Source organism: Hibiscus syriacus, unplaced genomic scaffold (genome assembly GCF_006381635.1).
Source record: "Hibiscus syriacus cultivar Baekdansim isolate YM2019G1 unplaced genomic scaffold, ASM638163v2 tig00002511_pilon, whole genome shotgun sequence".
In the NCBI taxonomy this organism is placed as follows: domain Eukaryota; kingdom Viridiplantae; phylum Streptophyta; class Magnoliopsida; order Malvales; family Malvaceae; genus Hibiscus; species Hibiscus syriacus.
Genome location: NW_024061932.1, coordinates 2,640,608 through 2,653,590, shown reverse-complemented (window position 1 = coordinate 2,653,590; position 12,983 = coordinate 2,640,608). Strand labels below are relative to the sequence as shown.

The 12,983-nt window shown below is 37.9% G+C and overlaps 2 protein-coding genes across 3 annotated transcripts; both read left to right on the top strand.

The window, feature by feature from the left end:
• The first annotated feature begins 918 nt into the window (after positions 1-918).
• On the top strand, positions 919-1,332 carry LOC120147440. The gene has a single exon (XM_039160825.1). The coding sequence runs from the start codon at positions 919-921 to the stop codon at positions 1,330-1,332; it is 414 nt and encodes a 137-aa protein (XP_039016756.1).
• A 9,904-nt stretch (positions 1,333-11,236) lies between these two features.
• On the top strand, positions 11,237-12,724 carry LOC120146085 (O-fucosyltransferase 9-like). Of its 2 annotated transcripts, none has more exons than XM_039159749.1 (3): positions 11,237-11,432; positions 12,252-12,455; positions 12,561-12,724. In XM_039159749.1, the coding sequence occupies exons 1-3, from the start codon at positions 11,428-11,430 to the stop codon at positions 12,676-12,678; spliced, it is 327 nt and encodes a 108-aa protein (XP_039015680.1). In that variant the 5' UTR covers positions 11,237-11,427; the 3' UTR covers positions 12,679-12,724. The 2 variants fall into 2 exon arrangements, with proteins under 2 accessions (XP_039015680.1, XP_039015674.1); XM_039159743.1 differs by having other exon boundaries at positions 12,252-12,473.
• Positions 12,725-12,983: the final 259 nt, after the last annotated feature.

The following is a 12,983-nucleotide window of genomic DNA, read 5'->3' as shown; positions in this document are numbered from 1 at the left end:
CTCCTCAATCTTCTTGGCTTTGGAGATCGTGGTTAACAATCATTACAAACAAGACTCCTTTGGCTCTAAGTTTCAAAGTTTGTGTAGTTTTTATGTTGGAAATGGTAAGCTTATTCGTTTTTGGCAAGATAGTTGGGCTACAGATTATCCATTTCAGTTTCTTTTTCCTAGGTTGTTTTCAGTTTCTTCTAATAGATCTGGTAAACTTTGTGAGTTTGGGGAATTCCTTCCTTCTGGATGGGTTTGGGATGTTCAAGTTAGAACAAATTTAAATGATTGGGAGGTTGAACAATGGTGTAACTTGGTGAGCTTTATCTCTCCCTATTCTTTGTCTAAAGATTCTAGTGATATTTTACTTTGGAAAGGCAGTGGGGATGGTTTTTTTCAGTCAGTTCTTGTATTAAAAGTTGTGCTTCAGGATAAGATGATGTTTGCTTCTGGAATAACATTATTTGGAGAGGTTTGGTACCCCCTAGAGTTTAATCTTTAAAGTGGCAGGTTGTGCTTGGCAAGCTAGCTGTTAAATCTGAACTGATCAAAAGAGGGGTTCAAGGTATCGAGGATGATTTATGCCCTCTTTGTAAATTGGTTGAGGAAACTTCCACGCACTTATTCTTTACATGTTCGGTTGCATGGGCTTTGTGGTACAAGTTTTATAATTTTTGGAGATTTAGTTCTGTGCTTCCTGCTGATGCAAAAACCTTTCTTACTGCTTGGGATGAGTTGAAATCAAATTCTTCTATTTGGACTTTCATTCCTGGGGCTATCATTTGGACCATTTAGAAGGTCAGAAATTTTATTGTCTTTAAAGGGGGAAAGCTAGATCAGTTAGAGTTATTTTTCTTATCACGAGTTAGGCTGGCTTCTTGGTTTCTAGCTAAGCCCAAGGACGTTTCTATTCATAAGGATTCCTTGATTATGGATCCTTCATTAGCATATTCCTACTCTCCATACAGCTCTATGAAGTCTTCCTCATTCCCTTGGGGACCTCCCCCTTCTGGTTTTTTTAAATTGAATGTGGACGCAGCCGTTAGTAGTGACTGGAAGAAATCGGGTATAGGAGGTATTTGGAGGGATCATTCAAGTTCAGTCCTAGGTTCTTTTCAAGAGCCAGCTGGTCTGGGACCTCCGAATATGATTGAACTTAAAGCTATTCAGAGGGGTATTTCATTATATGCTTCTTCTCAAGGGAGGGTCAAAGATAGGCTGATTGTTGAGAGTGATAGTAGGGTTGCAGTAGACTGGATCAACAATGTCGATTCATGCCCAGTTGTTTATGCTTTTGTTGTTAGTGATATTGTTGACAATCTTAGATCTTTGGGGGGGTTATAAATTGGGTTGCTAGGTCAGCTAATATGGACGCCGATGCTTTAGCAAAGGCTGAAATAGGCTAATTCAGTTTAGCATTTGATTCCTGTTCGGGTGGGATTTATATACTGTTGTAAGGGTTTTTTCGAAGAGATTTATCGAGGTTGTAATCTTATTTTCTTTTATGAAAATCTAAGGCACTCTTTTCCTCCTTCCAATGATTAAGGAGCTTTCAAGATCTATTAATCAAGAAGGAGGTTTTTAATGAGGCCTTCTAATCTTATCAAAAAAAATAATAGGGGGAGAGAGAACAACCTTGTCGAAGCCCTCTGGAAATGTTAAATTCCTCTGTGGGAGAATCATTCACTAAAACTGAAATAGTGGTTGACGAAATACATTGACTAATCCAAGAGTACCATTTCTCCACAAAACCTATTAGAACCATTACTTTTAATAACAAAGACCAATCAACCGAGTCATATGAGTTCCTGAAATCAACTTTAAAGGCAACTCCAGCTAACCTTTTCCTCCTCCAATATTCAATACCTTCATTTGCTATAAACGAATAGTCCAGAATCTGCCTGCCTCAGATAGATGCGAATTGGGAAGGCCCAATTAATAAATCCATGCAACCTCTAAGTCTCCTAGCTAAAGCTTTTGACAAGATTTTGTAAAGTCCCCCAACAAGACTGATTGGCAAAAATCTTCAATGCATTCTGGACCCAACTTTTTAGGGATCAAGGTGATAAAAGAGTGATTAATTTCTCTTTCCCACTGCTTTCCAGCAAAGAAATCACCACAAAACCTCATCACCTCATCTTCCAGGTTCGGCCAAATTTTAAAAAGAAAACCCATATTCAGCCCATCTGGCCCTGGTGTTTGTTAGGATCCGACTCTGTAACTATTTCCCATATTTCTTCTTCTGAAAACGGAACTTCCAATTGTGTGGCAATGTCTGTACTAAGTCTGGAAAAACCAATGTCCATCTCTAATTCAATAGTATTTTTAGTGTTATAGGCGACTTTAAAGAAATCAAGGATATGGGCTCTAATAACGCTCAGATTCGAACACTTCTCCCCATTAATATTCAGAGAGATGATAGAATTCACCCTACCTTTACTGGATGCACAATGATGAAATAATCTAGAATTACAAACCCCCTCCAAGAACCACTTCCACCTCGACTTCTAATGCCAAATTCGTTCCTCCATATGGTAAAGACTCCATAATTCATTTTTAGCCTTCACGATCTCCTCAAAAGAGACAGAATGCGACCCTACTACAAGGCCAACTCCATCTCATGAATGGATTTCTCAAGAGCCGAGATCTTTCCTGGTAGTTCAAAGTGTCTACTTCTGGTCCAATCTTTAATAGACGCCTTCACTCCTTTCAAAAGGTATGTTATTCCTCTATGTTTCTTCCCCATCTTCAGTTCACCGATTTTCGCTTTTACCGTTTCCTAGAAACTCTCTTCCTCAATCAAATAGTTAAATAATTTAAACGACAGAGGACCCCAATTAATCACGCAATTTTCCAGCAGAACATGATTGTGTTCAGAGAGAATGAGGAAGCATTAGTTGAGAAATTCTCGGGAAAAGATCTAAAAACGTTTTTTTAATAAGAAACATGTCCAGCCTGACCACCGATTGATCCGCTCTATTATTCCCCCAAGTAAAACTACCACCACTCAATGGAAGATCCACTAGATTTGCATTCTGAACAAATTCAGAAAACACCCGAATTGAATGATAACTTTGAGACCTACCTACTTTTTCTTCGGATTCAAATAGGTGTTAAAATCCCCACATACACGGATAGGCCAAACTGCTTGATCAATAAAATAGTATAGCTCATCAAAAAAACCTTCTTTTTCCGCTTCAATGGAAGGACCATACACGTTGACAAACCAACACTAAGAGCCATTTTCTTTAAATTTTCCTAAAAACGCTAAAAATCTATTAACATCAAACTGATCCATTACTTCAATCTTCTCCTTGTCCCATACACTTAACAATTGCCTGCTAACCCCACTGAAGGAACAACAACACATCCTTGAAATAACCTCCCTCTCAACCTCCTCAACAGAGACGATTTAACCAATTCTACTTTGGTTTCCTGCAGGAAAATCACCATAGGCTTCTTCACCACGATCTTACCCCTAATCGCCCTCACATTCTTTCTCCCCAAGCCCTGCACGTTCCAAGTAAGACACAAAAAATTTAATATATATAAACAAAAAACCAAAGACCTCTATAGGACGTGACAGGGAACTAACGCCCATCCCCCTCCCTAACCCCTCTCCCTAATTGGACAAGGTTCGCTCTTTTTCCTCCCCTAAAAGTTATACCCAACATCTTACTTGCCTCCCAAGTAGCGTTGACTTCCTCATCAACCTCCTGTAATCGCATCGTCATGTTACCAGCCTCCGATCTACATATATCCCGTTTTCACCAGACCTTGGTTTTAAAATGCGAGATGCGCTCTGATGCGTTTAGTGTCCCGAGAGCCGATGCGTGATGCGTGATGCGCTCGCATCACAAACCCGATGCGCTAATTTTCATAAAAAAATACTTTTGAACTAATTTTATACCTTGTAAATACTTATATATAAAAAATACATCAATTAATACCAAAAGTAGTTTAATAGTACTTCATAAATGTTAAATAACATAATAGACAAGTACACGTAGGAAAATCAAAACAACCAAAAGACAATCAACAATAGCCCCCACTTCCCTTCCCCCCACAAAGTTCTCCAAACTTTCTCTAGTCACAAACTAAATGTCTCCAAGGTCCCCATCATCTAACCCGAGCACGTCTCCATCTCCCTCATCATCATCAGTCACTCTAATGTCTTCCTCCATCTCATCTTCATCAACAAGAGCGAGTCTTTTTCCTTTATCATTTCTTGATGGGCCGACTCCATCATCACCTCCTCTTCTTGATCCTCTAGTGAAATGACTTGGCTCATTAGCCCCGGAAGCCCTACCCACTGCATCCCATGTAAGATCATCATCAAGAAACACCAAATCTTCTTCATCTTCATCATTTTCCATTCTACCCATCAACCATTCATTACTTTCATCAATATCATCCAAAGCAATAGGATCAGGGGTTCCCTTTCGGCATTGCAATGAATGATTGAATTTAACATAAACCATATCATTCAATCTTTCTTGTGTCAACCTATTGCGCTTCTTGGTGTGAAGCTATCAAAAATTAAATTGTATGTTAATTGATAATATATTTTAATTAAAGTACGAAATTGGAATATATATACACTATTACACTTACATGTTGAAAAACGCCCCAATTTCTTTCACAACTTGTGGCACTACAAGTAAGACTAAGAACTCGTATGGAAAACTTTTGCAAGTTAGGAGCCGAAGCTCCATATGTTTCCTACCATTCCGCTACAAGGAGCAAAAAATTAGAAGAGTAAAATCAGTATGCATAAGAGTAATAACATATTTTTAATTTAATACATTTATAGAATTATTCTCACCCAGTGCCATTTGCTTCCTTTACCTAATAGCCAGACTTTTACCAAACATCCCTTCGGCTTTCTTATACTTGTTTAATTCTCTTATGGTTTGGTCTTTCACTTGAGCATTCGAGGACAACCTTTCAATGCAAGATTGTAAACCATCCATTATTTCTTCACAACTTTCAATCCGCTTCACATCATCATAGAAAATGGATAGGTTTAAGTAATGGCCCGTGGCATGCAAAGGTCGGTGGAGTTGATGTTCCCACCTATGGTCAATGATCTCAAATGTTTTTTTGTACTAGGAGTTGGTTCCATACTAAAAATCACAAAAAACAACTTGTTTTAGTACACATAAAAGCTTAAACAAGTAGCAAGTAGCAAAACAATCAAAACACCCTAGCAACAAAAAGAAACAGTTCTTCGCTAAACCTTCAGTAAAATCAATTTAAAGCTATTGCATCATTAAAGCTTCTTGATTTAGTTTTTTCAGTAAAATCATAGGACGTAAAATAGTTCATTCATTTAAGCAACAAAAAACAACTTCTTTATGTTTCTAAAAGCTAAAAGCTTTTGCAACTAAAAGCTATTGCAACAAAAAGAACTTATCTATAGGACGTAAAAACAGTTCATTCATTTAAGCAACAAAAAACAACTTGTTTTAGTACACATAAGAACTTAGGGATGAAAAAAGTAGTAGCAAGTCTATTGCGAGTGGAAGGGATGAAAAGAAACAGTAAAATCGATGATAAATGTAAAAAAAAAATTGAGACTTACCTTCAAGCTTCTTCAATGGCAGCAGACAGATCTTCAATAGCAGGTGGGAAAGCTCGATGGAGGAAAGCAGCAACCAGGTAACATTTTATTAGAGATTTAGGTCAATTGAATATGGGCTTTTTAAGCCATTCCAGTAATTAAGTTAGAAACATAAACTAGTCCAACTAAAAGCCTAAAAAATCTTATTAAACGCATCGGCCCGCATCAGACCGCACCAGCCGCATCGGATCGCATCAACCTCATTATGTACCCCCTACCGCATCAGGCTTCCCGATGCGCTTTGACCATCGCAACGGTCGCATCACGCATCAAGCGCGCCTGATGTGCCTTTTTTAAACCAAGCACCATACCTACAGTAAACTCTCTCGAACCTCTTTTCCTTGCTGTTGCCCTTAACTTCACCATTAACCGAAACATTATACTCGGAACGAGAAGCAACCCTTCCCAATCTTCTATCATTAGATTGCACTGGCTGAGAACCCTCAACTTTAACTCCCCCCCACACATTCAGTCCACACCTTTCTTTACTAGTTCCTTTAACACCTCATTTGGTCAACGACTATCTTACTTCCAGTCCACCCGAGCCATCTCCCACAACAACCGCTGGGCTATGAGCTTAAGATCCAGTTTCATTCCTAATCACACATTGATTTATTTTAAGGACCGGCCTAGCAGGGTGTATATTGATAATAGGGGAACTGGGCTCACTCATATCATCATATTGGACCTGATCAATTATTGGTAAGCTCACATTTCTTCTTAATTCCAATCCCGTATAATCACCTAATAATGCCCTCCTCTGTTCACTACAAACTATCCCTGCTTCATTAATATTCCCATTTTCCAAACCCAACATTAATAATTGTTCTCTCGATTTCTCCTCATTACAACCATTCGTCCTTCCACCTGCCAATCACGAAGCAACCATACTAACGGATTCTTAAATCGATTGATCATCCTCAACCACCCTCACCGCCAACCTCCCACCTTTTAATCCTTTTCCGACGAATCCTCAGACCACAGATCTTCTGGCACCCCGACCGAATCGATCTCCCTCGGAAAACTTGGTTTCTGGAATACCGAGCCTAATCTAGATCTCACTATAAAAGATAGACCATGCGACCCTACCGTGATCTTTCTTGGGACATCGAAGGGACTAGCCACTCTAACCATCATCCTAGCCACGGACGTGTCTCCTCCATTACTCGTTGATTCCATTATACACACTTGAACTCCCCATCTTTCAGCTAATTTCTGAAGGAAGGACTCCTGCCAACATATCAACGAAGACCAACCAACTCAACCAGGCAGAATGCCAATGGAATTCCATGATCACCTAGAACAGGTTCCAACCAATCAAACCAGAAAGACAATTCCACTCTTTTGTTATTTCAATCCTCCTCTAAGGCTTCGATCGATTTAAAAGTGACAATACAAGAATTTCATGCATAACCCCAGCTTACCAGATTAACATCAATACCATCATTGTATAAGGCCTTCTACACCACCTCCGGCTCAAAAGATGCTTCGATGACCCTCGCCAATGTTCGTTTCATCCAATCTGATTATTTTCGCGGAATATGCAACTGCCATACGTTCCTCTTCCTTGTTCCTTTTGAAGAATTCCCCTATGTTTTCCCAGCTCGTGTAGAGCCCCCACACTTTCTATTCACTAGAACTTCTTTATACGATCTCATCTCTTATACTATTCGCTAGCACTTTCCCAACATTGTTCTGTATCTCTGTAATACCATCCAACTGATTCTTCTCAGACTACTTTAAGCCTACAGAGGCTACACTTCTCCGAGGATTCTGGTATTTCGCTACCCCCACTGAAACTTCCCTCCCATCGATTAAAAAACCGTTAACTTTCACAATAGCGTTACTCAGACTCTTTTCTTTGATCTGGACAAAGGCAACAGTAGAAACTCTATATTTTGGTTTCTCTACCACTCTCGGGATGAAGACACGAACGACCGTCCATGATGCTGAAATAGCTCCCTTAACGCCCACCTTGACACTCTCCAGCTCCCTTAACGCCCACCTTGAAACAACTCTTTAATGCATGGGTGCCCTCTTTTCTTTGTCATTTATAGCTTATGGTGTATGTAGAATTGAGAGATAGCTACCATGTGATATTCACAATTCTTGGGGGTGTTGTACTTGAAAAATAGTCAAGTAAGATTCTCTCTAAAAATAAGGCGTTGTAAAAAAAATTCTTTAGGATGCTTCTTTAAGTCTATTCTCTAGGTCAATAATTAAATCTATTGCTCAAAGCTCAGGGAAGGTAGGCGAGATTGTAACTTTGTTCGTGCAAAACATTCCACCTAGATATCATTGGAGTGGGTTGAGTCAACTATTCGGAGGCATGGAGATGTGATTAGTTCGTATATTGCAAGGAAGAATGATAGAACAGGAAAGCGCTTTCGGTTTGTTAGATTTTCCAACAGAGATGGCACAGTTAGAGTAGTCCATAGATTAAATGGATTTTGGTTATTAGGATATCATTTATCAGTCAATGAAGCTCGGTATGGAACTAGGAAGCAAATTTGGAAACTGAAGTATCCAACAACTTCCATTGCTACAACCAGGGTTAAACAAGGAAAAAGCGTTAGTGGTGTTAGTCCGGAGGATCTAGCAAAGAAAGAGGACTAGGCTAATTCAGGGGGATGTAGATGAGGAAGTTGTTCGAAAGCTCCAAAAGAACCTTGTAGGAACGATGGCGTCATTTTGCTCTTTCAGTCAGGTGGTAGGTAGATTACAAGCAGGAGGTCTAGGAGATATTAAGACCAAGTTCCTTGGAGGGAGAGATTTCTTATTGTAAATAGATGATGAAGAATCATACAGATTTTTGAAGGAGCAGAACTGGGTGATTTTAAATGAAGTTTTCCAGGAAGTTAAACCTTGGTCAGAATCTTACAGAGCGTCGGAAAGAGTAACATGGATTAAACTATTTGGTATGCCGCTTCACTGCTGGAATCATAGCACATTTAAGAGGATAGCACAACAATGGAGAATGCTTAGCGCTGGGAGAAAACGCACTTCAAGATTTGGGATGTGAGGAGATGACTATTCAGATAGCAACTTGTAGGAAAGAATTAATTGATGAAGTGGTAGACTTGCAAGCGGGTAGAGATATTATTAGGATTAGAGTAGTGGAATTTCCCACAGTTAGAAGTGATTCTTTGTTTCGAAAATGGGAAGAAAAAGAAGATGCCGATTCTGATTCACCGGTAGGAAGAAATGTGGACTCATCGAAGGAGAATAATTCTGATAGGGGTTTTGAGGAAGAAGACAATCTATTATGTTGTATGGGGAACAGAGCTAGAGGCAGCATCTTGTCGGGTGAGGATGAGGAGGAAAGGAACATAGGGGAGGAAATAATTATGGGTCAGGGGATGGTTCAAACGCAAATCGAGGAAGGGGTGGAACACGAGGTAGTGATGGATCACGCGGAGAGAGAGGCAGAAGATGACAACAAGAATATTTGCAAAACTACACTTGTTAATGAAGGGATAAAGGATTTTTTAATAGATTTTCCCATCTTGGATGGTCGTTTAGAGTCAAAGGAGGTGAAGGATGTGATTAGTATGGGGCTTACTAATAATTGTGCTATCAAAAGATCCAAGGGATAGGAAGTCCAACAGGATGGGGCTATGGTTGACCGGGCGGATGAAAAACCCAAACCGGGGATAGTAAGTGAGGATTTAGGTCAGAGCCTTTGCTTGTCTACTCAATCGAGGGAGCACAATTCCAGGCAGAACCAGAGCAAAGGAGGGGATAAATAAAAATTATAGCTCGATCCAATTAATTCAAGAGAATTATTCGGCTCCCCAAAGGAAGGCTAGATAATGTCGAAGTAAGAATAATCAGAATAAGTTGCAATGCGAGGAAGAATTGACTGAACTTGAAGGCTCAAAAGTGGTTTTGATTTCGGAAAATTATTGCGGTGGAAGAAGTGGAAGTTTCAGGTGTTTCGCTTATGATTATTGATAATGAGTTGGAGGTTCGGATTGTCTCCGACGAAAAGACGAGTAATAAGTGGTAAAATGGCGGATAGAGTGATTTCGAAGCTTGTTTTTGGTCTCTTGAAGTATGGAAGCTCATGGCTTTGTGTTAGAATTTGGCTTCTATGGAATGAGTCATTTGAGATTGAGGCTGGTAAGATGATGGGTTTTTTCATAGAATTCTACAGATCCAGGCCCTCTGTCTTTGCTGGAGCTTATTGCTATCAAGACGGGCGTACTTCTTTTGAGTCATTCTTCAGAGATTTAAGAATCGGTGGATCATTGATTCTGATAGCATCTTGCTGTGGATTGGGTTATGTATTTAGATAGTTGTCCTGGTGTTTTTCTTCATCTAGTGATAGATATTGCTGTTAATAAGAGTTTTGGAGGGTGCTATCAGAACGGTTGACTGAATAGCTTTTATTGAAGCTGATAGCTTAGCTTAGGTTGGATTTGGGTAGCTGTTGTTGGTTGGATACTTGGATTAGGATGTTTGTTTTATTGTGTGAAAGATGTGTTGTTTGGTGTGTTTCGGGTTGTTATTGTATGGGGATTGTTGGTTTAAACTTTTTGTAATCTTTTACCTATTAATGAATTTTGAGGTACTCTTTTCATCCTTCCGCTGATTAAGGAACACCGATTGGTGTTTCGTTAATCATGAAGGGGGTTTTTAACGAGGCCTCCACTTCCTATCAAAAAAATAAATAAATAAAATTGAGCACAATTTTGCCACCATATATATATATATTTCACTTCTTCCTTCTAAGCATACAAATATCTTTACATTTCTTTGGTCTTGGGGGTTCCATAAAAGCCTAAGCTGTTTGGTCATATGCAATTTCACTGGGTTTAAATTTTGTGTCTTGGTCCTGTTGATATCTCTTACAATAAAAATACTTGAACCACTTTTTATTGATGGCGTCATTCTCTCGATTTTTCTGCTTATCCATCCCAAATATTGTTCTTCTCTTTCTGTTGTGTTATGATAATATATCATTCCAATCAAAATGAAAGACAAAGATTTGGCTGCAGATTTGTAGGCATCAGTGATGGGATTAATTTTAGAAGGTGAAACTCTAAGGTGTAGGCAGATACTGTTTTACGCTTTATAGATCATTTGCTAGCCTAATGAGAAATTATACTTTCTAATGCTAATTTTATTTTGGAAATAGAATATAATAAAAAATTATACAAATAATTTCATGATCTCAATTGAGAAAAAAATGTTAATGATAATAATGGTAATACAAATTTTTACCATAAAATGAGGTTTAATCCTTGTAATGTTTATTTAATGGAAAGAACTGTACTTGTCTTAGAAGCATAGAAACTAGAAAGACAGTCAATTGCATTGGAAACTACGGTTATTATTCTTAGTATTTTTATTTGATCAACTGCCTCTAGAGAAAAAAAAAGTTTAAACGAGTTTGACATAAAAAAGGACCTCATTTTTAATTTCTTTTGTTTTTAGGCATCATCGAGAAATGAGCACCTTGCATGCACATCTTGAGACCACCTTTTAAAATACGAATGCTGTCAGCTTGCATGATTGTTCTTTTATATCTGAATTACAACTTAGATCACAATAGTTTTTATTTTCCTATAAGATGTTACAATCTGTAATACGTTTTTTTCTTTTTTCAATTGATTGCCAGCAAGTTTGGAGATATATTTGATGAACAATACTTTATACATGCACTTAGAAATCATGTGAATGTGGTTAGGGAGCTCCCTGATGATGTACTTCAGAGGTTTGACAATAATATTAGCAACATTATTATTTTGAGAGTAAAAGGTTGGTCAAGCGCAGCCCATTATCTCCAAAAGGTTCTTCCAAAACTAGAGGCAATGGGGTATGCATTCTACTTATCTTTGTGTACCATGTTTCCCTTTCTAGGAAAGCAAAATTGTGAGAAAATCAAATCAATGTTAACGTCTTCCAATTGTATTTGAAATAAGCACGAAAGTATTATGTTTGCCTCTAGAAGAAACACAATTTTAAAAAGAATGATGATGAGTACAAATGATGTACCGTGAAACTAAGTTTATATGTAATTAGTCTGAATCGGTTATGAGATTCCTTTTCATACATTGCTTTCCTTTTGGGAAAGCTATATGAATTTCAACAAATTTTCAAATGATTCCAAGCAAAGAAAAATTTACTAATGTCGAATGTTTGAATAATAGTTGAGAAGTCCCGAAAGAAATTGCTTTGAAATTGAAGCACTTAGACTCTTCTTGTTGCAACCAAAAATCCTTGAAGTATAGTTTGCCTCTGTTCAGCACATGACACTAATTTATATGTCTAGAATGTCCAAACTGTTCTTTCCAATGTCGAATCTTTCATTGACCATTTTTGTCAAAACAACAGCAGTTATTGGTCATAGTTCTTCAATTTAGTTTAATTTGTTAAACATGCCTTGTGATGGTTGGAACCTATTTTATTAATTCAGGTGGTATATTTCTGATTTATCTTCCGGAGTTGAAAGTATTTATTAGTCTTCACTTTTACCTATACTTGAGTTATGTTAAGCGAGTGCCAGTTGTTCTCTTCACTTTTTTATAATCTACTTATCCACTTGCTTCATTTCCAATGGAAAATGCTTTGTTGACATGGATTTGCAACACATCATATGCAGCAAACTTATTGCTATATGGTTTCATCCTTTCAGGACTGTTAGCATTGCACCCTTTTCTAACAGGTTGGCATATTCCGTTCCGTCTAATGTACAAGGGATTAGGTGCTTATCCAATTTTCAAGCACTGAGGTTTGCAGAACCTACAAGGACACTGGCTGATAAAATGGTTGAGAGGATGGTCAAGAATAGCTCCATACTGAAGGAAAATATGTTTCAGTGCATCTTCGGTTTGAAATGGTGTTTTACTCGTTTCTTGTACATGGATGAATAATTCGTTGATTCTTGAATGTAATTTTTAGCAAAAATGTGCTCTATTTCTGAAAGAATATTTTGTTTTGGAAGGATATGGTTGCATTTTCCTGATGTGAATATGATAGTGGGGAAGAAGAGAAACATGAAATGGATATTGCTAGAGAAAGAAGTTGGAGAGGAAAATTTAGGCGAAGGGGCAGAGTTATAAGGCCAGGTGCAAATCGAATGGATGGAAAATGCCCTTTAAATCCTCTGGAGGGATCCAACTATTATTTTTCTTTTTATGCTATCTGTTACATATTATTAGGGAAATTATTAGGCTAACTTTTAGACTAATATATACTCTATTAAATGTAATATATTTAATTACCTAGTTTAGCTATATTAGTTGTGTATATATAACCCTTTCTATTGATGAATAATATATACGAGAATACTTTCTATATCGTTTCTACATGGTATTAGATGGTCTAAATTATTCGAGTGGTTGAATTTTTTTGGGGCTGTTTGGGT